The following is a 27,771-nucleotide window of genomic DNA, read 5'->3' as shown; positions in this document are numbered from 1 at the left end:
TCAGAGAAATGATTTCTCAGGCTGCCTTTTTGACCTCACTCAACACAAACTTCAAGTAAAAGCCCTGGCCACAAACACGTACAGCAATCCCTCGACTGCATCTTCTAATAAACAGAAGAGCACAGACACATGCCGCTAACCCCAAACATACATCTCTGGTCTGGCTGGGCTCCAGAGGCAACAGCTCAACAACTAGACGCGTGTGGCATCTATAAATACCTCAAGCTGGATGTGAACATGTGAATGGGTCGAGAGCTCGGCCAAGGAGCTCCACTGCAGTCATGGGACACAACTGATGTTTGCTTAACAGGGCAAGAGGAAGAGAAAATAGGGAGCAGAGAGAACAAAGATGGGACAGTGGTGCAACTACACAGTTCGTATAACACAAGAATGTAATTTTTAGCATCATAAGCTAGAGTAAAAAAAAAAATATGTTCAGTTTTGTCTGAAGAAATAAGTTTTTTTCCAGCGTCGGCCATCATGAACACATAAATATCTCCAGAGCTGCTCTGAAAGTCACTTCCTGAGAATTTTACCAAAAATACTGTCATATCATATACACACAGAAACCTCAAGATCTTCACGGCAACCCGTCAAAATAAAAGTTCGGTTTAATTTGTGACAAGTTTTATTACTATTGTAGCACTATGTAATACTATTGTATTACTATTATAGAGTATAATGAATGACTTAATGCGATACTACTACTACTACTACTACTAATTATAATAATAATTAAAAATAATACTACAATAATTAAGATTTTACTTTTAAAGGAATAATCACAAAATTTTTCATCCATGTTTTAATTTTAACAGTAAACCTCTGTTAAAATTATATTTAAATTTTTTTTAAAAATATTTAAATTTCATTTGATTAAAAATAAATGAATGTTTTATGCCTTTATTTGATTACCAGAATATTAAAATACACAGCACAGAATTTCTGAAGAAAAAAAAAAAAAACATTTCACAGGGCCCTATTATTGTAAACATATTAATAAATTAGGTTGCTTTTTATTAATTCAATTAATTAGACATGTTTTTGATTAAAATGGAATCCAGAAATATTAAAATTAATTAAAAAAAAAAAATTTAAATAAAATGAATTTGAGAAATAAATAAGTATTTTATAGAGCCCTAAAAATGTCATTTTGTTAAACTTTTAATAAATTGCTGTTAAACTGTATATGTTTCATAATTTCAATTATTTAGATAGTAAAACATACAAACTTTAAGTCCAAAGTGCTCACATTTGGAGAAATGCACGTTTACCTCAGATTTCAGTAGATAGAATATAATCTGTGCGTACGCAGGGTTTAATAATTACAGAGGTCGGAAAATGTAGTTTACTAGGGGGGTACGGGGGCATGCTCCCCTGAGAAAATTTAGATTTCCCTGCGCATTTTTAAGACGTTTTAAGGCCAACAAATTGGATAACAATCTAAAACCATGTCAACAAATAAATGCATGCACAGTTTTGAGGCAGCTTTAATCGCATGTTTAGTAATTTCATGAGTTAACTTACAACAGAATAACGACGGTCATTGCTCGTAGTTTCTTTTGCACTTTATTTAAGCTATGAAGTAATTATGCAGCGCGCGCCGGCGCATTTGTGTATGCAATTTGTGCAAGCACAGAATAACGGCTGATTGGACAGTTGTGTTAATTTTTCTGAGTTTTACCGACATAGCCTGAGAACATCTCATCTAATATCTTCAACTGAAGCTCCCTCGTCGTCACCTGCACCTTTTCCGCGCCCATTCGACTTGCGCCTGGCGCTGAGACGAAGTCGGAATGCGCGTCTGAAAAGTGTCCCGTTTGTTGTGGTCGTAAAGAGACAGTTCTATATAAACACAGCATTTTACTTGCCGATGTTTTAAAAAAAGACTTATTTTTGGTATTTTATATGTTATATGTTTAAGATTTTTAATGTTTTTAAAAGAAGTTTCTTCTGCTCACCAAGGCTACATTTATTTAATTAAAAATACAGTAAAAAACAGTAATATTGTGAAATATTAATACAATTTTAAATAACTGTACTATTTCAATATATTTGACAAAGTAATTTATTCCTGTGATGCAAAGCTGAATTTTCACCATCGTTACTCCAGTCTTCAGTGTCACGTGATCCTTCAGAAATCATTCTAATATGATGATTTGCTGCTCAAGAAACATTTATGATTATTTTCAATGTTGAAAACAGTTGTGTACTTTTTTTTTTTTCAGGATTCCTTGATGAATAGAAAGTTGAAAAGAACAGCATTTATCTGAAATACAAAGCTTCTGTAGCATTATACCCTACCGTTCAAAAGTTTGGGGTCAGTAAGAATTTTTATTTTTTTGAAAAGAAATTAAAGAAATGAATACTTTTATTCAGCAAGGATGCATTAAATCAATCAAAAGTGTCAGTAAAGACATTTATAATGTTACAATAGATTAGATTTCAGATAAACACTGTTCTTTTGAACTTTCTATTCATCAAATAATCCTGAAAAAAAATATTGTACACAAATATTTTGTACAATTGTACACATTAAATGTTTCTTGAGCAGCAGATCAGCATATTAGAATGATTTCTGAAGGATCATGTGACACTGAAGACTGGAGTAATGATGCTGAAAATTCAGCTTTGATCACAGGAATAAATTATTTTGTGAAATATATTAAAATAGAATTAAATTGTAATAATATTTCACAATATTACTGTTTTTACTGTATTTTTAATTAAATAAATGTAGCCTTGGTGAGCAGACGAAACTTCTTTTAAAAAGATTAAAAATCTTAGTGGTTCCAAACTTTTGGACTGTACTGTATATTTTACAAACATTATAAATATTCTAACTGTTATATTTTATATTTTAACATACATTTTATATTATATACAATTTTTTTTTTTCATTCTAGATAAACACGGAAGCTGACATCTCTATCGAAATAGTCAATTATTAAACCAGTCAACAATCACTGACCCATCCTTAGAGAGGGAGTTAGTGAAAAGAAACAAGGTACAGTCATTAATGCATTGAGCCACAGGGAGGATTTAGAGACAGTCTGCCAGCAGCTGAGACTCAAGGTGTGTGGTCCCACATCCCTGGCAGTGTTTATGGAGTTTTGAAAAGGAAAGATCTCTGAGATTTCCTTGTCAGCTTTATTCAGGGAGCACTTCCATGCTAAACGAGAAGATGCATAAAATCTTTTAAAGCTCCTGAAATGGCACAGATGCCCACCTTGTTTCCACGTGAGTTGGTTTAACAGGTCCTGCCAGCACTGGAGGCCGCAGGGAAGCATTCAATGCGAGAGCCATCTGCTTCACGGATGCCTTCCGTTAAACGATTTTTATAGCCGATGATACAGGCACAGTCAAACATAGCATTCATACGGTGGTAGGAAATCCCTTCCGTCAACAAGATCATCAATATCCCTCTTCATGAATATAATAAACGCCAGCCGTGCCGAGCATCAGATTACTAACTAGACGACTGGCTTGGCTCTGAACCCAGGATGGCAGTTCAATAGCGATACGCTATGCAGGCTTTTAACTAAATGAAGAAAATGCAGGTGAAATGCAAAGTTGGTGCGCTTGGCTGGTGTATACCTAGATTTCGATGTAATAAAACCTGTCTGGATTTGGTGACACTCAGACTAATGCTGTGGAAATGGAACGGGGAGCAGATGGAGGCGGATGAGACCCGCGAGACCCCTACGGTGCCTGCGCTCATCTCTCGTCTCAGACAGTCTGCTGTTCGTGCAACTTCACGCAAATCCAATCAAAAATCAATAACTGGCCGGGTCACAGTGAGTCATGCTCAAATGAAATTCAGGCCTTTTGGCCCGGAGAAGAAAAAGAACACTTTTTTGTAAGCTATCATTACAATTTGATGAACAAAGCGCTATCAATCAATGCCATCCACTGCAAAAAATTTTAACAGTAAAAATGCTACAGTAAAAATCTGTTAATCGGTTAACAGTAAATGCCCTTAATATATATGGTGAAAATTGCTATGGATTTAAAGAGGGCAAATCATAAAAAAAAATCTGACTTTTTCCATGATGAAGTGCTATAATTGGGTCCCCGGTGCATCTACCAACCCAGAAAAAGTGAAAAAGGACAACCCAGTAACTTTGTTTTGGTAAGCCTTTCTCTGCAAGCATGTGAAAAAATGAGCCTCTCAGATTTCTCTCCCCTAGTGACATAGGAAGAGGATCTTATTATAATATTACAACCCCTCAATTGTAACCCCTTAGCTTGGATACCCTGCAATTGCTAAAAAAGGAGCTTTTTTGTCTGAGTGATATTTTTGAAAAAATATTAGACCATTCACATCATTTGATAGCAATCATAAACGTTAGCCTGGTGTGGCTCTGTTTGGAAAACAGGTATGCTATGTATATTACGCATCCATACGGGTTTTGCACAAAAGATGAACATGACAGCACATGCTAGTGGATGAGTTGAATCAACTCCACAGCAGCTACATAAATTTATCCACTAACCATTCAGAAACGTCTAAAAGTTGTAACTTCTTCCTGAGTCTCTCCATCAGTGTCGACTCCGGTTTGAACAATGTAAGGCTGAACACTGTTACTGACAATCCTCATTTTGGCTGCGTGAGATTCTCCAGCTTTGTTGTTGTTGAGCTGTTAAAGCTCCGTCCTCTTCTGGAAAGGGGGGCGGGAGCAGCAGCTCATTTGCATTTAAAGGGACACACAAAAATGGTGTGTTTTCCCTCACACCCTATAAAGGGCAAATTTGACAAGCTATAATAAATGATCTGATCTGAAACTTCACAGACACATTCTGGGTACACCAGAGACTGATATTACATCTTGTGAAAGGAGCATTATAGGTCTCGTTTAAAGGAATAGCTCAGCTAAAACTGAAATTTGTCATTATTTACTCACTTTTTAAAAATGTAACATCTTTACATCTGATAAAAATATAAAGATATAAAAATCACACAATTTTACATAAAATACTGTTAAACAGTTTTTCGAAGTAAAAAAGTACAAGTCATCTTATAATTTACAGTGAAAAGCATACACTGACATTCCCAGAATTCTCACATTTGATGTTTTTTCATTGAAATAACTTTCTTCCTTTTTTAATCTGTTATGTACATGAGGATTTAATGTTACATGTTATGTTTTTTTACTACAAATTGTGTAAAATCTATAAAGCTTAAAATGGCGCTAATGCATTTTTTATGGTTATGTAATCACAACCACAGCTGGCATTTTTACTGTAAATTTCACAGATATGTGTTTGCTGTAAAGAATATTGTGGGCTAAATAGAATTTGAGCTCTGTGCCAAAGAGAATATAATGTAGACTCGTTCTTTTATAAAAAAGAACACAAAAGTAAACCTATAGTTCTTAAACAACATTACACAGACATTTTGTGTATTTACACTTTTTTTGGACTTAGTCCAAATTATTTAGACGCCATCAATGAACCGTTTACACTGAATTTCATTTGGAATATCCTGCTAAACTTTGCCTTAATGGAAAGGCACAGAGCATCACTGTGGCATGTGGTTAGATTATATATGTAAATACTTGCGTTTACTAAATAACCAAGAAAATAAACCAAGGAAATGACAACAACCACAGATCCAAAACCAGCATAAAAGCCAAGATCTGATCCACCACTAATTCCAGTCATACAAAAACTAACAGCCCACATGTCATTTCCTCTGAACAAGCACAGGCAAATGTTGTTTTGGTCACTTGAATCAGTATAATCAGCAGCTGTAAGCCTCATTTCTCAGAGATTTTATCACATTCTTTATGCATCATGTTTTTATAAGTGATAAAGCTGGTAAGCACGAGCTACCTTATAAGAATAACACCAGGTTGAGTGAACGATAAACAGCCAAAAATAAAAATGTTCTCTTAAAACAGGACTTACTCTGATCGCCGCCGAGCTTCCATGCCATCTGGTAAGAAGAGCTTGATGGTCGACACTATGCAGCCATGAGTAACTAAAAACAACAAGAGAAAATTAGTTATTTTCATAACATGAAGTTAAAGAAAGGTACAGGTTATCCCAAACATAAACAGGCCATAAAAATGTTCATAACAAGCACTAATATGAGGTCATCTAAGAAGCGTACATGTCACAAGTGTTTATGATCATCAAAAACATCCAGAGAGAAGATTTCCTGACGTTCTGATGAGACCAAGCCAACTTGTGCTGCAGCAATGCTATGAATCAAACACACACCACCCACTAGAAACAAGTTTCCAAAGAAAAGCTCATTTTAATACCTTGCCAGTTAAAATACAGCACTCCTAACAGGTTCTCTCATTCTTGTGTACTTTCGCTCTGCTATAAAGTAATGTTTGCTTACATTCATTTTGAAAGGGTAAGTTGCTTTGCATTTGTATCTGATTGTGAAAGCGTCCCATTGCATGTACTTCAGTTACAACACATGCAGAATAGCAATCAACCAGCGCTCTTGGGTTTCGAAATTGAGTCTCCGCCATTACAGCATCTTCAAAAAGTGTGGTATGTAATGGCTGCATTTGTATGAAAGACTTCAACTTTCAATCAGTTACGCTACCAAGAATACAGGGCCCGAAATTAACACTCGTCAAGCACCAAATACGTTTTAATAAAGGAATATTTGTATGTACACAAACACGCCTGCATTACAGACAAACACACAGCTGTGCCACGTTTCACACAAACAGGCTTTCCTCACCTTTCCGGGTATTCTCGGTCACATCCACCCCAAACTGAATGATGTCACCGGAGAGCACCTCACAGGGAGGGCTCTCCTCCGACCCGCGGCTCAGACGCTGGCTGTTGATGAAGGTGCCATTGCTGCTTTTGGTGTCCTGGAGATAGAACTGTAAACAGAGGAGAGATGGAAAGATTACAGATGCGTCAAATACAGCACTACACTGAAGAGTGTGCTAGACGAAAGGGAGCGATGGTTAAAAAGAGGAAGAACTTAATAGAGGTTGACAGGTTTACTGTTACAATACAGATTATTACACATTTTTTAAGGCAGTAGCAAAACCTAAAAACTATAATTTAACTAGATAATAATGCACTTATCACCCCAGTTTAGAAAAGTATTTTAGGTAATTGAAATAAAGCTGAAATTAAGTAAAATTATATTTTATATATATATATATATATATATATATATAAGATGAATAACACTTAACTGAATTAATTTGAATTAAACTGAAATAAAAAATAATGTTATACAATATTAAAATATTAAAAAAAGTCCTTCAATATTACATTTTAAAAAATAAAATATCAAAAGCACATTTGAAAGAAAAACTAATAATGCCAGAATCACAAAAAAAAAGAAAAAAAGAAATGTAAATTAAAAGCCAATTCAAAATACAGTACAGTCCAAAAGTTTGGAATCTGTAAGATTTTTAATCTTTTTAAAAGAAGTTTCGTCTGCTCACCAAGGCTACATTTATTTAATTAAATACAGTAAAAAACAGTAATATTGTGAAATATTATTACAATTTAAAATAACCATTTATATTTAAATATATTTCACAAAGTAATTTATTCCTGTGATCAAAGCTGAATTTTCAGCATCATTACTCCAGTCTTCAGTGTCACATGATCCTTCAGAAGTCATTCTAATATGCTGATCTGCTGCTCAAGAAACATTTAATGTGTACAATTGTACAAAATATTTGTGTACTTTTTTTTTTTTTTTCAGCATTTTTTGATGAATAGAAAGTTCAAAAGAACAGTGTTTATCTGAAATCTAATCTTTTGTAACATTATAAATGTCTTTACTGACACTTTTGATTGATTTAATGCATCCTTGCTGGATAAAATTTCTTTAATTTCTTTTCAAAAAAATAAAAATAAAAATTCTTACTGATCCCAAACTTTTGAACGGTAGTGTATAATGCTACAGAAGCTTTGCATTTCAGATAAATGCTGTTCTTTTTAACTTTCTATTCATCAAGGAATCCTGAAAAAAAAAAAAAAAAAAAGTACACAACTGTTTTCAACATTGAAAATAATCATAAATGTTTCTTGAGCAGCAAATCATCATATTAGAATGATTTCTGAAGGATCATGTGACACTGAAGACTGGAGTAACGATGCTGAAAATTCAGCTTTGCATCACAGGAATAAATTACTTTGTCAAATATATTTAAATAGTACACAGTTATTTTAAATTGTAATAATATTTCACAATATTACAGTTTTTTACTGTATTTTTAATTAAATGTAGCCTTGGTGAGCAGACGAAACTTCTTTTAAAAACATTAAAAATCTTAGTGGTTCCAAACTTTTGGACTGTACTGTATGTATAAATATAATAATAAATTAAACTAAAATACCACTGTATCACTAGGGGTGTGCAATATATATTGTCTGCGATAATATTGTGATTGTTGTTTTAACGATGTGCGATCTGAAATTATCGAGTATGTCTCTCACTTTACAAAAACACAGAGTTGCACGCATACACTGCATGATGTAGTCCATTAAAAACCATTTATAATGCACCTGATATTGAAGATAAGGGGATAAAGTACATCTGTATGTCTTTTATATTTATATAATTTAATATAGTTCAATCAATATCACATGAAGTGTGCCGTTTTTCTCCAAATATCAGCATAAATACAAATGAGATATAGATTTTATTCAAGATGTCAATATTTAGTGACTTACATTTTAGACACAATATTGCCTATTTTCGTTCTATTTCACCAACGAAAGGCTGAATCCCAAATAGCACACTTGGTCTTGTGGACTTACAATGTCTGCCGTGTACACGTCCATCAAGTCCATGACACCGTAGCGTGTCTCATTCATCATTTTAGGTTGCAGAAGGGTGCTTGCGAGCACCCCCTTAGCGGCCGATATGCGCCCTCGATGCGCACTTCAGCTGAGCCCTGTTCACACAGTCAGTGACTTTTTCGCTGCATGTCGCTAGTCTCCTACTGTGAAGTCACTTGTGGGCGTTCCTAGTGCTGTTGCTCTAATGTCATTGGTACACTGCCCGTCTGATCATATCTATAGAAAATGCAATCACAAATTATATATAAAACTAAGAAATCACTCTAATTTGGAATTAGGTTTAAAATAATTAAAAGTAACAATCTGCTGTTGTAGAGTGTTGTGACTGCAGAGCTCGGTGCATTAAATAATTAACTAGATTAACGATCGGTCAATCAACAAATTAAACTCACTCATGCTGTCAAAAAAAACAAAACACTAAAACATCATTCGAATTTGACAAATAATAAATTTTCTTGTCCCTACTAATCAACATAATGCAGGGGAACTCCTGTTGGTTGTCGCTCGCGAAATTTGCTCCTGATTTGCATAAAGTTGAAATATCTGAACTTTTGTCGCGTGTCTCCCATTGCTTGACACGCCTACATTCTGTCGCCAACGGTCACTGTCGCTCTTGTCGCCGGAAGTCGCCAGGGCTTGAGTTTGCGAGCTATGCAGAGGACTTTACCCGGCAGTCAAAGCAGCGTTACATCACGAAAGTGCGGACTCAGAAGAAGACCGTGAGGGTTTAGGGTACCACTTGGGATCCAGATAAATGCTTTGTTTCTGAATGAATCAGCCGTTTGGAATGAACCAGTTGAAACTCAATGACTCGCTCATTAACAGTGACTTGCTGCCACCTACTAGTGGTTTTAATTTCACATTAAAAGTATCTTTTCATTATTTTTTAATAATTTCAAAATATCAATAATCAATGTTTTATGTTTAAAACATCAAAACATTATTTATGCATTTGTAATTGCAGTTTAAATGCATTTGTCAGCTCTGAACTGCATTAAACAGTGTGTGCAAATGCATCTAAATGTTTCCTTTGCATTGCAAAGATTAATTTTGTTGATGCTGATTTCATTTGATTGGTAACAGCCCTATTGTGTCTTATTGTTCTAATTGAATTTATTGATTAAATGCAAGAATTTGACACAAAAGATGAGGCATACATTTAATTAAGTAAAAAAAAATGGCTTTATAAAAAGGTAAAAAAAAATCAATTTAAACTTATTGGAAAATAATTTCCATCACTGCTGCAAACTAACCACCGTACAAAATATGAAGAATATCAAAAAAGGAGTCAGCTGTCCACAGCAGCCCAAAACCAGCCAAGGTACCAACACAATAAACTTTGTTGCCTAATTATAGTTAGAAAAAATCCCAGAAAATACCAAGATTTTTTTGTAAATATCGCACACCCCTCTGACAAATGTAATTGCTTACTGTGATCAAAGTTGACTCAAAGGCAATCAAAAGTAACCTCTACACAAGTTACATATTTGCTTTGGCTGCTGAAAATAACCAATAACATCCTTAAGTGCTGACCAGGCGAGCCCTCAACTCTGCTATGTTCAACATCCCTGATCATCTACACGCATAATAAAAACAACCATCGAGGGCATTGAGACCTGGCTTTGGGCCGGTTTTGTTTTTTTTCACCAGAGTAATTGTTTCGTGTACTCTGTACAACTCCCTTCATTCAGAATGAATGCTGCTGAATTTCTTCGCTCAGCTGGATGAATAGATTCACTGTCAAGCACGACTACATTAAGAGTGACATTCATTTCCTCCCACCACCAGCATCCCACATCACGTGCCACGACGTGGGCATCACTGTTAACAGGTTCATCAGGTTAAGCCACAGGATGAATGTTGTCTCCTTCAATAAAGTGAGATCAAGGTTGCTACAAACCTGTCTTTATGAGGACGCAGAACATTTTTACCCTCTAACAGAGTGTCTAATATTTAACAAGCATTTTACTTCACATCATGCTGCTGATTGGCTGTATGATTGAGCCAGAGTTGGGCGGTATCACATCCTCCATCATAGCGGGAATGAAATGTGATATCTGTACTCGAGTCTTACATGTAGATTGGCATGGAGACCGAATGACATTGGTGCTGCGTCTGTTCATAAGCAACCAGATCATTTGGAGAAAACATAGATTGGCTCTCATGTGTTTTGATTAAAAAATGCATTATACTTTATAAATACAAATACTTTAACAAAGACAGGAAAACAGAAACGTAATGCATGCAGAAGGAGAATCTGTGAATGCATCAGGTGGATCCCAATATAGCGGGATGCCATGTACGGTCCTTCAACGTTGTTTGGTGACTTTAAACACCCAAAACCAGTTAGTGTGCAAGCAAATGAGAAATAATAGAGAAGCACAGATGACACAGCATATTCCTTCCTATTTCCTCTTGCTAACGGTTGCTCTGACTGTATTCTGAGGTTATTGAGGTCGCTGGTTTCTACACTTAGTAAACTGAACAAGTGTAAAATGTAAAAGACCATAGCGTTAATGTCACAATGCTGAATAAACTCAATAAAACATGATATAAACACACTGTAAAAAATGACCGTAATTTTAACAGTAAAAGACTGTAAAAATGCTGCGGTGATAAACTGTCAATTGGTTTACAGAAAGTTTCCGTACTATATACAGTGAATAACTGTAATAGATCTAACGGTACATTTAATGTAATTTTATGGTAAAATACCGTTGAATTCAGTTTTTGGAAGTGAAAAATAATTCATTGTAAAATTTACAGTGAAAAAACGTAAATTGACATTCCCACAATTCTCTGCGTGACACTTCACATTTGATATATTTTTGTTGAAATAACTCTGTTTCTTAGTTTTTCTCATTTTTTTCTAATGGAACAGTACATTAGGGTTTTATGTTACATCTAATGTTGTTAAATTAATGTTTATTGCATTTTTAAGATTTCATGCATGTTACCATGATGGTGTTTAGTGTGTGTGTGAATGACACGGTGTACACCTTCTATATGTTAGTGTTGTCCTTCTCAGCTTGTGGAAAATCTGCTTGTGATGAACTTTGATTCATCATGTGACTCTTATCACCGTGTTTGATGATTGTCAGTGTATTATTAAGGTACAAAACAGATGTTAGTACTTCATTAGGTTGGTAAATTAACATTGACAAGCTACGCAATATCACGTTCATTATCGCAGATGAATCACCTTCGATAATGAACACAATATTGCGTAGCTTGTCAGTGATCTACGGCTCGGTCTATTAAATGCCGCTCCATTTCAAAGCAGGTGATGGTGATTTAGCGGTAATCAGGGAATCGGCTTTACTGACGAAATGCGCGTGACAATCGCATGCGATATATCGCCCAGCCCTAGCACAATGTTTTGTTGTTACTGCGAGTTTACACAAATAAAAGTTTTGAATGATGTATTACTCTTATCTGTATGACCAAAAATTTGTATTTTAAGTTGTTTGCGCTGTTATCTGTAAAAAATGCATGTGATCGCGCCGGCGCCTCCATGTCTTGCTATACGTTAAGCTTCCACACTCCACACTTGGATACAAGCCTAAAAACAGCGCGCATTTATCTAGGTTAACATTAGAGCGAGCAGCCATGTAAAGCTGCTACTACTTGTTTCAAATGATAAGCTATATTTGATTTCGATGGATGATAGGCTAACGTTTGGATTTCCTGCCTCACATACTGTAATTACCAAAAGGACCCACTGTTTACAACTTTTTTCTCCCAGCGACTAACCATCTAATAAAATGTTTGTTCGTCTAAGCCTCTTCTAGTCGACTAACAATTAGTCAAATATTAGGGCGCAACCATATTTTACACTACAAGTTAAAAGTACTGTCAGACAAACTTGTGCAGTGAAGACGTTACAAACATTTTCAATCAATGTTTCACTTATTTATTCACCCAGCCTTACTAGCTAGTTTACAATACTTGGTGTCATTCTTAAGCTCTAATTATAGTCAAGTGGAAGCAGTTTGAGGAGGAACTTCAGCTTCCCTTCATTTATCAACAGCTGGCATGTTAAATATTCATTAAATATACTGAGACACCATCACTAAAGCACCTGCATCTGTCACAGTGACTGTCAAGTGCCTACTACACAGGGGGTGAGTGAAATAAAGAGGGTTAGTGTGAGGGAAGAGAGCAAGAGAGAGGGCTCATTTTTATGTCAGGGATTCGCCCCCACATCCCGTCGTCAAAGAGCACATTAGCATTCCAAAAGAGACCCGACGCTGCCACCAGCCTTCCGTCTCGAACGGCCTCTAGAGCAGCTCCAACACTAAATTTGATCTGAACTTATTCAGCACATCTCAAACAGGTGTCAGTATTCCTGAGAACAGAGTGAAGGTCATCATTTATCCTATAAGAAATCTCCTTATACTCTACCTAACTATTAACATGGTCAAATGTGAGTACTTGTGCAGACTGGAACTATTTTGAGTGTAGGTTTTATATAAGCTCTATAGAAAGGCTGTATTACCCTGTGCAAACAAGAGCAGAGAAGATTTGTGCAATTAACACTTCCAAGACTGATAATTAAAAGGAAAGGGGATCATGGGAAAGGAGGAGGTGGAACATTAACTTCAGTTCTGCTTGTAGACCCCAGTCGGATGGCAACTATTATACCAATGTACACTTCTTTATTCAAATTAAACATGTAATAGGATTTAATATTAAATATTTTAATGCAACAAATTAAAATGAGTTAATATTTGCAAATATGTGATGATAAAAGTAAATAATTGCTTAAAACAAAGTTTTTCAACAGGTGTCAAGTGTCTGCAAAAAACATACGTAAATACAACTCTACTCTAGAATCTCCAAACATGTAGTTTCATATTGTATAAACAGCACAAACATTTACACAAACTGTAAATTATTTAAACAGTATGCTAGTGTTTATGTCCGACATGTTGTCTGTGCAAGCTCATTTTTATTACAAGGACATTCAGTGAAATACTTCACTGTTCTATTCAAAATAGTACTAAAATTTAAGTTGATAACTATTATAAACTCTGGACATTTTTACTCAATATGGATTAATCTAACAACAGAAATAAATGCGACAACAGCCAGTAAGTATATGTCGCTAATAAGTGATTTCTGTGTGTCTCTGTGTGAATGAACATTGTGGTTTCGTCTGACACACAAACTCACACACGTGACGTTCACAGTGTTTTCAGCATCTCTCCATATATGAGAACATAAACAGGGTTTTTCCTACATTGACATTTTTTTGGCGGCCGCCAAAACGAATTTTTGTCCCTGTATCTGGGTGTGAATAGTGCTCAAAGAATGTTAACGTTGCCTGTCAGAGGCGTCCTGCACATGCTGCTGACATAAACCACACTTTCAATAAACGATACAATAAAAAATTCTATCCAGCGATTAAGTAGGGCCCTATGATTTCCGCGATCACAGAATCTGAAATGAATGATGCGGAAGCGCAGTTTAATTTACCTCACACCGCCTCACACACAATCAAGCAGGCGCACGTGATGCTCGCGGTGTTTTCGTCCTCTGTCGCCTCACTATATGAACGCACAAATTCATCTCCGGAGCTGCTCTGAAAGTCACTTCACTAGAATTTAACCGCTTCGTTTGAGAAAACTACCGTCATAAACAAAGAGAAACTAAAGCTCTAGGAAAACCGTCAAAATAAAAGTTCGATTTAACTTGACAGAAACATATTACTGTTATACAGTAGAATTTAGATAAATTAATTTAATAATAAATGATTAAAATATATTTTAAACAATAATCTCAGTGTTTCTTCCATGTTTTAATTAACAGTAAAGCTCTGTTGTGCAGCACATTGTTTGACAAAAAAAAAGTTTAATTTCATGATTAAAAGATAAATTAAATGGTATGACTTCATTTGATTGCCAGAAAAAATTAAACAACAGAACTTCTAAAGAAAAAAAATCATAAAAATATATTTTTTTAATTAATTAATATTGTTGTTTTTAAGAATTCAATTAGACATGCGTTTTGATTATTAAAATGGAATTAAACCATTAAAATGGAATCCAGAAAACAGAATTCGGTAAAAAATAAAATTTGAGGGGAAAGAATAAAACGTAGGGCCCTAAAATTTTTTATTTTTTTTTGTTAAACTTTTATTAAATTGGTAAATTGGACAAGATCCATTATTTCAATAAATTAGACATGCTTTTTGATTACTAAAATTGAATTTAACCATTCAAATGGAGTCAAAAAATAAATAAAATGGAAAAAAATGGAATCCAGAAAAATTAAAATGGTAAATGGAATTTGGGAAAAAATAAAACTGATTTTATAGGGCCCTTATTAAGTGTTTTCTGTGTTGACAAATCTTTTTGCGATGTCCTAACAGCCGCGATTTGCACGCAAAATTATCTTTTTAATGCTACTTTTTAATACCGATTATTTTCAGGTCTAGCAAAGAAGCATCTTCTCTTACAAAGCTTTGAAAATCACAGATTTTTTTGCAAAGAGGGCAAGAAAGGATTTCAATGAGAGTGACGGGTAATTTATTATTAGTATTGGGCTTGCAGATCATGTGGGTAGGGTACTTTTTATTGTTTGTGTCGATGACCATTTCTGTCAGCCTCCACCGAAGACCATTTTTGACCCAGGAAAAACCCTGATAAACATCTCTAGAGCTGATTTGAGAGTCATTTCACAAGATTGTCACCGTTTCATTTGAGAAAAACTACCGTAAAATACACACTGAAACTAAAACTGACCTTCACAACAAACTGTCAAAATAAAAGTTTGGTTTAACTTCAAGAAACATATCATTACTGTATATTAAAATCTTTAGGTAACAATAATATTAATAATAATATTTCTAAGGAATATCCTACAATTTTATCCATGTTTTAAATGTATACAGTACTGTTGTGTAGCATCTTATTTGACAATAATTTAAAAAAAAGTGTTTTGTTGTAAATTAATTGTTATATTTTTATTTGATTACATTTTAGAAGTTTGATTGAATTGTTAAATTTCATCAAATTTGTATAATAAATCAAAACAGAATCCACCCCAAAAAAATGGAAAACAGAATTTAGGGGAAAATAAAACAGATTTTATGGTGCTCTAAATTAAAAGTGGAGTTTTAATTTAATTGTGAACAAACAAGTTCACATGTTTGCATTCATTCTCAAGGTCTAACAAAACAAAATGATTGGAAAGCATTTCCTTCTCCATTAATGGTAAGTGAATATCATGATAGATATTGTGAGACATGGAAAAAAAAATATATATTGTGATAATATTTTTGGCCATATCACCCAGCCCTTGTACAAAAGCTCACATCATACATCTGTGTTTACAGTCTCCCTTTGCCATATCAGCCAAAAGCCACAAGATTTATTCCTTGAGAACAGATTTTGAAGGAATGCAGTTTAAGCTTCAAAAGCAAGTCTACACCTAAATCATTCCTACCTGAAAAGAGCTCCATCCAGGGATGGAAAACAAACAGCCGGGCTGAGGAAATTAACATTGATCGACACAGCCGGTGTAAAGCAGGTCAGCTATAGCGAAGACTCTAACCCGGTAAGCTTGGTTACTAATCAGCAGGTCAGGCAATAAAGCAACCTTAACCTTAATCCTCAAGAGTTCTTAGGCAGAACCAGGCAAATCAATAACAACCTGGAAAGCTTCAATCTTCTCATTCAAGCTTGAAAGATGATGTAATAGAAATGGAAAATTGCTTGCTAGTAAAAATTTAGCAGACATTATTTAATATCCTGAATGAATGAAAACTTCTTAGCTACTGCAGCAAAAACATCTTTAAACAGATAAAGACAAACTATTCAGTATATTCTCTGAACATTCGATCAGACCCAGTGGAGATTTAAAATTCACTACCCGAGCAGAATGACTCAACCTTAAGTGGGGTTTAAGATTTCAAAAGGCTGTGTGAGTGCTTTCCCTGGAAAACCTGAAGTCATCTCACATGACGATCACCCTTTCCCTGCCTTGTCAGGACACCATCTATCGTAGTGTGGTTTCATGAACTGGTTCACTGTATTTCAACAAATAGTAAAACACCGTTTTTAGTGACAGTTTTTGTCTTTTGACAAAAAAAATGACAATACATTGACAATTCAGAATGAAAACGACGTCATGTTTGTTTATTTTAGTCCATTTTAATCGACAATCAAATTTTTAAAATAGACCAAAATCATTAAAAACAGACATTTTTCAAAATATGTAATATAAGTTTTAAGTGTCCCCTGAATGTGTCTGTGAAGTTTCAGCTCAAAATAATAAAAAAAATAATAATTTTTATTAATTTTTATAACTGCCTATCATTATAAATGCGCCGATTTAGGGTACGCGACCCCTTTAAATCTCGTGCTCCACGCTCCAAGAGCTCGCGCTTGCCTTAAACACCATAAACAAAGTTCACACAACTAATATAACCCTCAAAATGGATCTTTACAAAGTGTTCGTCATGCAGCATGTCTAATCGCGTAAGTATAGTATTTATCTGGATGTTTACATTTGATTCCGAATGAGTTTGCCAACATGGCTAACGGGGCTAATGCTACACTGTTGGAGAGATTTATAAAGAATGAAGTTGTGTTTATGAATTATACAGACTGCAAGTGTTTAAAAAATGAAAATAGCGACGGCTCTTGTCTCGTTAAATGTGGTTAAAGTTACTATCGTTTATTACTGTATTTACGAATACATTAGCAACATGCTAACGAAACATTAAGAAAGACAATTTACAAATATCACTAAAAATATCATGTTATCATGGATCATGTCAGTTATTATTGCTCCGTCTGCCATTTTTTGCTGTTTTTCTTGCTTGCTTACCTAGTCTGATGATTCAGCTGTGCACAGATCCAGACGTTAATACTGGCTGCCCTTGTGTAATGCCTTGAACATGGGCTGGCATATGCAAATATTGGGGTCGTACATATTAATGATCCCGACTGTTACGTAACAGCCGGTGTTCTGTTGAGATTCGCCTGTACTTCGGAGGTTGTTTTAAACAAATGAGATTTACATAAGGAAGAGGAAACAATGGAGTTTGAGACTCACTGTATGTCATTTCCATGTACTGAACTCTTGTTATTCAACTATGCCAAGGTAAATTCAATTTTTGAATCTAGGGCACCTTTAAGTTTACCTATACATTATTCAGTTTAGATGAAAAATGCAATATTACATTACATTTAATACATATATAAGTTTTGATTCATCTAATGCTTTTCTAAAACACTTATGATTCATCAGTCAATAATCAATATCAACTTCATATCAGAAGTCCTGGATAATATCTGAGTCTCCTAAAGCCTGTCATTCTCAAATACTATGGAACCTCTAATAACTTAATAAAAACCAAGGCCGAAATGCTTATTCCACTAAAATCTTCTGTCATTAGTTTTTTAAAACATGCACACCACAGGGAAGGCAGAGACCTGGATGAATGCCATTTCATTTAACTACTAGTAGAGAATTATAGGAAAATAAAAGAAAGGACACTTATCGGTCTGAATGGAAGGAAATAAAATTTGCATTTATTCATTTAGAAGGCATTCCTACCCCAAACATCATAAACACTTTATCATAAGAATAAACAATATCTAGTACAAGCATAAATTAGATTAGTAGATGAATAAGAGATGAATAAAATAAAATAAATAAATTTTTAAATGAATAAGTGCTTTTGTTTATGACAACGTAAGGCTGAACACTGTTACCGTCAATCCTCATTTTGGCTGCGGGACATTCTCCAGCTTTGTTGTTGTTGAGCTGTTAAAGCTCCGCCCTCTTCTGGAAAGGGGGCGGGGAGCAGCAGCTCATTTGCATTTAAAGGGACACACACAAAAATGGTGTGTTTATGCTCACACCCAAATAGGGGCAAATTTGACAAGCTATAATAAATGATCTGATCTGAAACTTCACAGACACATTCTGGAGACACCAGAGACTTATATTACATCTTGTGCAAGGTGCATTAAAGGTCCCTTAAAACAGGGCTTGACACATTTTTGAAATATAAATCGCAGTATAAGCATCCAATCTGCATACCAACAAATTAACAGGGTGGATAAAGTGGACTCAGTTAAAAGATTACAGCACTGTAGAAGTAGAGCTTGTGTGGTGTCAAATTCTTCACATTTAAGAGATAATGACAGCATGGATTTACATAGATAACATATGATCCAATTAAGATGTCTCACGATTAATGCTATTATTAATTGGGTTGACAAGATCTCATTAGGTTACAGCGCTCACACAAGTGTCCTTTTCCAGATGGAGGCCTATGATTTGTTGGTGGTTAGAATGTCGTGTCTGCAAATTTAACAGTTACTGCCGAGATGATGTTTCTCTGAAAGCGGTCTGAAGTATTAGAATGCATTGCTGAAACGGGACACTACATCGCGCATGCCTGTCACCACAACAAATTAATATATGCAACTAAAATCCACTACTGTGAATAAGCTAGTTCACCATACAGACAGTAAGTGTCATAACAGGATGTGCTGAGGGTGTACTTTCTACCTCAAGACATACATTTTTATAATCTCAGTGTTTTCTGACAACTTTGGCTGCAAGAGCGCTGATGAGAAGAGAGACAGCGTCCTGTACAGCTGCTCAAGATATAGGGTGTGGGTCGCCCCGCGGGGCGCTGGGTGAGTTCATATCAGGAAGGAGGGGGCTCCGGTAGCTAAAGTCAGCTGCTAGCCAGTTGTCCTCGACTTGGTGCTGCCTATAATAACAACAGACTGTAAAAACGGGGTGCAAATGGCATCAGACTATTTTAAGACTCGACAACAGAACTCACACTTTGACAGAAAATATGCACCAGCCTGAAGCTAAAAATGCTAAAGGCACATGAGCGACTACAGAGGATGATGATCAGCGACACCAGACACACAATTTAAAGAAACGTATCAGATTTTACTTACTATATGACATAACACATATGCACGACTAATAGAGGATCAATAAAATGAATAATTTCTAGTTAATGGCATAAATGAAAATGACTTTTTCCGTGCAATGAATAATTGATCAGTGATGTTAGACCCACATCACATGGATGAACTCTCCTCTGCCGTTTCCATGGCATCAGAAACAGACCACAAAGAGGGACAAACCAACAAATGTAAACAACCTTATCATGATGCATGAATAAATTCATATTTATAGAGTTGCCAGGTAGAACAGGTAAAATGTTTAATTTAGATAGTAATATTTACATTTGGATACTGGTATTTACATACTGATACATAAAACTAGTGATACCAGTAAACAGGTAATGGATTGCCATGACCTCATATGACTACCCATATCGATCTACACTCAACTTTTGCATTGTCGTGATGTCGATGTATCCGCGTTTACATGGTCAAATTAATTTTACGTGCTCAAATGGATCTAGCACACAGCTCTCAATCAAGTAAAGCATGTACAGTATTTAGATGTGCAACGCTCTACGCACACCCTGGCAATAGAAATACATTTTTTTGTTTACTCGACAGATTAATATACTGTATATACATGACCAGTCAAAAGTTTGGAACCACTAAGATTTTTAATGTTTTTAAAAGAAGTTTCGTCTGCTCACCAAAGCTGCATTTATTTAATTAAAAATACAGTAAAAACAGTAATATTGTGAAATATTACTACAATTTAAAATAACTGTTTTCTGTTTGAATATATTTTATAAAGTAATTTATTCCTGTGATTCAAATCTGAATTTTCAGCATCATTACTCCAGTCTTCAGTGTCACATGATCCTTCAGAAATCATTCTAATATGATGATTTGCTGCTCAAGAAACATTTATTGTGCAAAAATATATTTTTATATTTTCTTTGATGAATAGAAAGTTCAAAAGAACAGTGTTTATCTGAAATCCAATCTTTTGTAACATAAATTTCTTTACTGCCACTTTTGATTGATTTAATGCATCCTTGCTGAATAAAAGTATTCATTTCTTTAAATTCTTCTCAAAAAAATTAAAACAAAAATTCTTACTGACCCCAAACTTCATGAATGGTAGTGTATAATGTTACAAAACCTCCGTATTTCAGATAAATGCTGTTCTTTTGAACTTTCTATTCATCAAGGAATCCTGAAAATAAGTGCACAACTGTTTTCAACATTGATAATAATAATAATAAATGTTTCTTGAGCATCAAATCATCATATTAGAAGGATTTCTGAAGAATCATGTGACACTGAAGACTGGAGTAATGATGCTGAAAGTTCAGCTTTGATCACAGGAATAAATTACTTTTTAAAATATATTCAAACAAAAAACAGTTATTTTAAATTCTAATGATATTTCACAACATTACTGTTTTTACTGTATTTTTAATGAATTAAATAAATGCAGCCTTGGTGAGCAGACAAAACTTTTTAAAAACTCTAAACTTTTGACTGGTAGTTTATATTTTTGTAAAATGACAAAGCTTTTTAAATCTCTGAACGTACACTCTTAACATCAGTCAACCAAGCATTATATTATGATATTATGATAATCAAGCACTATTTAATGATCTAACTATTATTAGCTAGAACTAAAACTTGGTAACCATTTATGTATGCATGCATATTTGTCATTTTAACTGAACTTAGGACTGGTGGTGCATATTGATGGTCATTCAGTGTTTCTGTAAAAAAAAAAAAAAAAAAATAGATAATAGTAATTATTAAAAGATACTATTACTAATTCTACTACTAATAACAACATACAACACACTAAGAATTGATGAGCTGCTGGGTTCATGAATATTAATCAAGCTGCCAGCGTTCGTTGAACTGATTTGCTGAAATCAAATCAGGGATGGTAATAGATGAGCGCCAGCCAATGAGATTGCAGTTTGTGCATTACTTCCGCCCACTACCAAAGAAACCGGCATCTCTTCTGCTTGTTCTTAAAAGCTGAATAGTCCCAAATGAACTCTGTTATTTTGACAGGAAAATACAACAAAGAGTATAATTTACATAGCGCATCGACTCTAGTCAGCATACAGAAATTTGGGACCCGCACAAGTGTAAGTGAAGCAAAACTTCTGTCATTAGCATCATTTCAGAAAGGATAGTGGGAATTTTATATTTACATATAGCACAGGAATAGTAGATCAGGTTTATATTCATTCTGTAGAGACCCTTTTTGTGTGGCCGGCAGTAGATTGTATATGCATATAATAATTACAATAAGTAAATTGACCTGAAAGTGGCCAAATGAACATATTATGATGTAAATACAAGTGTTGTTTCTTTGCAGGAAAAAACATTTAATTCTTCGGATTACTTGTAGAAAATACACTTAACGGGAAAAAGCCAGAAAACAAATTACATCTGATGCACTTTGAGAGTCTGGTCACAAGAGATTCCACTGGACGTACAGAAGGCCAAAAGGAGGACACAAACTACTCAAATCTTATTTCTACTTACAATATATCCATGCAAAGAGCAACAATGCACATTAGGGCTTAAAAACATTCAGGTTGAGTCATTTATTGATCAGCCTGAAAATGAAAATCAGTGTTATTTTAATACCACTGATATACTTTAAGTTTACTTAAGTAATGAAAAGGTTTTTATGGTTTTAGCTTTACCTAATAACCATGTTGAACAAAACAAGGAGATCAAAGCAAACCTGGGCATTCAGGAAAACATAATAAAAAGTGAATTACATTAATTAAAAACTTGCATGGACATTCGGAAAGGATGACATCCCAGAGTCTGGCAGGACAGTGTTTCTTGGAAACACACTGGCTTCATCTCATGGGTGTCATTTTGCCATATCCATTAGAAGAAATAGCAGTGTCAGACCTAAAAGCAGTCATCCAGACACACTATTAGCGGCTGTGCAGCTTTGATCGATGTCTATAAATACAAACCTCATTTTCATGCACACAGTTGCAATTGTCAACTTTTCAGCAATGCCTACTTTTGCATTACGCCGCCTCACAAAGCCAGTGGACAGGTGGTGATATTGGCACCATTTCACATTATACCAACAATTGGCTGGCCCAGTTTAGACAGTTTCATCTTGGCACCTCTTTCCGACAGAGTCCTTGCCAATAGGAGCAAAGTCTCTTCAGGTCATTACTGTGCTGTCCTATGTGGACACCCCATTCCAGAGAGGAAATGGACGGTATGATTCTCATTCCTCACACTGTCAATAACAAGAAGCGGCTGATACAATCAAAGCAATTCAGACCCGGTTGTTAATGGATTAAAGGAGAAAAAAGCTCAGCAAAAGTAGTTAGAAATTATCTGAATTATTGCCAAGTAACAGCAATTAAAAAAGTTAATCATAAACTACGTATGACAATTATGATGATGAAATGACATTCACTTCTAATATGTCACAGAGACGCTACAAAGTTTGACAAGAAAAATGTGTATCCCCTAAATTAAAATTCTCTATGCGCAGAAATTAAGATAAATTTAGATAAATATAACCATAACAACAATGCTGTAACCAAGAAACATGGATTCTGACGGTTTATGATGTTTGATGTGAGATGAAAATGTACTTATGCACTGAAGTCTAGATTATCAAACACACTTATATAAAACATGGGATGAATTTTGATCAAAAACACATATATTGTAATATATGCTGTAACCGTGATATAAAGCGAAACACATCAGAATTTCATCTCACCTTTAGCTTCAAGTAAGGTTTGCGGTGGTTACAAAATAAAATTCATTTTGTGCTGTATTTATAAACATCAAAGCCTGCAGTTCTTTTCAATAATCATTCTTCTGTAACATTTAAGTTATTCTTTCTGTAAAAGCAAATGCTGTTTGTAAAGGGTTAATTGCCTTACCTCCTTTTGTAACGTGCAGCACTCCCTTAATTCAAACACCACACCTTAATCTACATGAGTGAAGTTAGCAACCATAGCTGCAATTATTTCACAACAGCTGAGAAATTATCCCCGAGAGTGATGGCGGCAAAACTTCATTGCATCAAATACTTCCTCTTTACAGGCAAAACACACCTACACACTGTCAGACGCACAGAAAACCTCTTTACACATGCAAACTGAACTAACAACAAATAAAGAGATCCTCACATTTAGGGCTGGGTGATATGGCCAAAAAAATTATCACAATAAAATGTTTCATATAAGCATATTTTTGCCCCTGAGTGAAAGATGTACTGAGTTAATTGTGGTTTTAAACTACTTTTTAATGTCAGAGCATGACAAAAACTTAGAGGTTAACTTCCCACTAATATCTGGTAGAATATTCAAAATATTTAGAATGATAAAATATTTTTCTACATCAACATATGAATGAGTTAACTTAAGTAAACTTTTTTTCCTTAAAAGTAATATCTTAAAAGAAAAAAGTAATTTCTGCATGTTCTAACGGGTGATAGTTTGTGTTCTCTGACTCTGATGATGTGTATCTTCGGCACAGTTTGCAGTGCAGGCTGCAATATTAAATATATTATGTGTTTTGTCGCTGAAAATGCACATTTTGCATTAGCTCAAGTTGACAGTAGCAGTAGCTTGAGTTTGGACACGGATGTAAATTTATGTTCATTAACAAAAACAGTAAATCTGTAAAAATTTAAAACATCAAAGGGTAACATTTTTTAAAAATTCTAACTGAGATAGGACTCTACTGTTATTCAAATTAACATACATTTAGATCATGATAGCCATGGGTAAAACCATGCATGGATTTAGCACCTCACTAACATGCTAAAATATAACTGTATGGTTTCTATGGTATTTGTTATGAAAAACAGTAGCCTAAATACATTTAGTATAAACACAAATGCACAAATTCTATAGCTTAATAACAAAAATGACTGTAATTATATTCCATTATTCCTTTAATACATAAGGAGCCCTGCACGACATGCAGGAAAAAAACAGTAGGCTAAATTGTGCGCACGATTTACTAATTCGTTCCAATTTAGTAAAATGAGGGAACAAATTAGTAAGTCATGCACAAGATTTAGTAAATCAAGGAAAAGAAATAAATCGTGCTAACAATTTAGCAAATCAAGGGAACAAATAATAAATCGTGCACAATTTAGCAAATTGAGGGAACGAAATAAATCGTGTGCACGATTTAGCAAATTGAGGGAACGAAATAAATCATGTGCACGATTTCGCAAATCGAGGGAATTAAATAATAAATTGTGCACAATTTCGCAAATCGAGGGAATTAAATAAATCATGTGCGCAATTTAGCAAATCGAGGGAACTAAATAATAAATCATGTGCGCAATTTAGCAAATCGAGGGAACGAAATAAATCATGTGCACGGTTTAGCAAATCGAGGGAACGAAATAAATCATGTGCACGATTTAGCAAATCGAGGGAACAAAATAATAAATCATGTGCACGATTTAGCAAATCGAGGGAACGAAATAATAAATCATGTGCACGGTTTAGCAAATCGAGGGAACGAAATAAATCATGTGCACGATTTAGCAAATCGAGGGAACAAAATAATAAATCATGTGCACGATTTAGCAAATCGAGGGAACGAAATAAATCATGTGCACGATTTCACAAATCAAGGGAATTAAATAATAAATTGTGCACAATTTAGCAAATCGAGGGAATTAAATAAATCATGTGCGCAATTTAGCAAATCGAGGGAACGAAATAAATCATGTGCACGATTTAGCAAATCGAGGGAACGAAATAAATCATGTGCACGATTTCACAAATCAAGGGAATTAAATAATAAATTGTGCACAATTTAGCAAATCGAGGGAATTAAATAAATCGTGCGCAATTTAGCACATCGAGGGAACGAAATAAATCATGTGCACGATTTCGCAAATCGAGGGAATTAAATAAATAATGTGCACAATTTAGCAAATTGCGGGAACGAATTAGTAAATCGTGTGCACAATTTACTTTTTTCCTGCATGTCATGTGTGGGGCTCCATAAACACGTCTACATTAATAATATAATAATATGAATATAATAATTCAATATGAATATACCACATTTCTGCCATAATACCAAGGTGCACTTCAGGAGCGGACTGGCCATCTGGAGCACCAGTAGTTTTCCCAGTGGGCCGCTGTACAATGTGGGCTGGCCCATTAGTGTTACTACAGTAAATCTATGGTAAATGATGGCGATTTATAGATTGAAAAGCCTTCTAACTAGATCATTCATTGCACAAATTGTTTCTCATGTTTGTCAGTACTGTTTCATCTGGTTTAAACTAGTTTAAATAACAGAGATATCTGTGTTCTTTGCTGAATTATAGCGCTTCTCACTGGATCTCACAGCACTGTTTAGTGGTCGTATGATAGAGACCGGTCAGTGAGTAAACGCATCTGCTCTAGTAAACTCGTGCTGCGCTGCCGTTTGAGCCGAGCCGATAAACAGTCCATGTGGCGCGGTTTAAATGAGTAACGCTGTTCTGCTTTCGGCGCATAAACATTATATCGAACATTTGTTATAATTGTATCAAGAAAAATTAGAATGAGATAATTATCGTTTTATCGCCCAGCCCTACTTACATTACAAACAGTCGCCCAAAATCTTATTTTAACCACCCAGAGAGAACCACTGCAGTGTGCTGGAGATATTCAGAAAGCAATGATAAGCTTGCCTAAGGGAGAAAACAAGTTATGTGCGCTTGCAATGTCAAAATGTGTCATCTTAAAAATGTAGAACACAGTGAATTACCAGCATTAAACCAAAACACACACTAAGAGCACGTTCCTGGATATTACAGCCGTGGTGGAATATGTTCTACTGCTTTCAACAGGATTATTTTACACTTCCATTCACACATGATGCTGTGAGAGCCACACTAATGTATGTATCAGGCAGCTAAAAACCCAAGAGCCATTATTATAGATATTTTCAACAACACAGAGCATGGAAATGCCACAGCAATGTTTTACTCCTGTTTACCAGACACACACCAGCAATGTCACGTGTGATAGTATCAGCTCATCTGTTGCTGTAAAAATGCTCCTTTCACGAGAGATGTTATGGGTCAACATGACTGTGATAAAGACCAGTGTCTCCCATTCACTTCCTACACTTCAGCAGCAGTTTTGAGGATAATATTATTAAATAAGTATTATTATTATTATTATTATATTCTAACTGTTTGGATTCCTAAAGGACCGGTGTGAATGTAATGTAGAGGTAAAAAGAGGTTTGAGTCCACTTTAAAGTCCAGGTACGACTCAATTAAAGTACTTTGTTCAATTTGGACACTGAAAATGTGTTCCCAGAATTTAACTTTAAAATGTACAATGTCCACCCCATATAGCCTCACAAAATCCTACGGAAAACACTAAAGACTCATGTAATGGCAAACAAAATGTCTTTATAAAATCTTATCTCACATAAACATCAATATAGATCAGAAATGCCCAAAACCAGGACCCACAGTGCCCATCTGCCTGATCAAATTAGATTTTTGTCCCTTCAGAGTAAAAAGTTTCTGCAATAGAAAAAAAAAAAAAAAACAATATATATAAAATTGTTTTTTATAAAATAAATTAAATTAAATTAAAATTAAAAGTTAATAAAATTATTTAAAAATAAATAAATAAATAAATAAATACAAATACATATATACATAGAATGACTTAAAATTACTCAAATATATATTATTCATACAATTAATTTTAATATTATTATTAATAAACTGAAATAATCTTACTTTATTAATTTCTTGATTTTATATATTTTCCCCTATTAAATATATATAAAAAAGCTGATTTCAAGTCAATGAGCTAAAATGAGTGGAAAAAGTAAAAAAAGTAAAAGCTTGTTCTCGTATTTTATTTTGCCATCTAATGCAATGACAGTCAGACATTAATTGAGGCTTAATGCCTAACCCCCGGTTTCACAGACAAGACTTAAAGGGTTAGTTCACCCAAAAACTAAAATAATGTCATTAATTACTCACCCCAATGTCGTTCTAAGACCTTCGTTCATCTTTGAAACACAAGATATTTTAGTT

At 34.6% G+C, this 27,771-nt stretch overlaps 1 protein-coding gene across 4 annotated transcripts in view; it reads right to left on the bottom strand.

Annotated features, from left to right (window-relative positions):
* slmapa (sarcolemma associated protein a) overlaps positions 1 to 27,771 on the bottom strand; it is a 69,722-nt gene that overhangs the window by 39,623 nt on the left and 2,328 nt on the right. For all 4 annotated transcript variants that reach the window (XM_067387718.1, XM_067387717.1, XM_067387720.1 and 1 more), the window contains exons 2-3: positions 6,707 to 6,854; positions 5,911 to 5,983 (exon numbers count right to left, since the gene is read on the bottom strand). In XM_067387718.1, the coding sequence (XP_067243819.1) occupies positions 5,911 to 5,983; positions 6,707 to 6,854 (221 nt within the window). The remainder of the gene's footprint in view (positions 1 to 5,910; positions 5,984 to 6,706; positions 6,855 to 27,771) is intronic.

The sequence above is a fragment of the Chanodichthys erythropterus genome, chromosome 6 (genome assembly GCF_024489055.1).
Source record: "Chanodichthys erythropterus isolate Z2021 chromosome 6, ASM2448905v1, whole genome shotgun sequence".
Taxonomy (NCBI): Eukaryota; Metazoa; Chordata; class Actinopteri; order Cypriniformes; family Xenocyprididae; genus Chanodichthys; species Chanodichthys erythropterus.
This window is presented reverse-complemented; position numbering and strand designations above follow the sequence as displayed.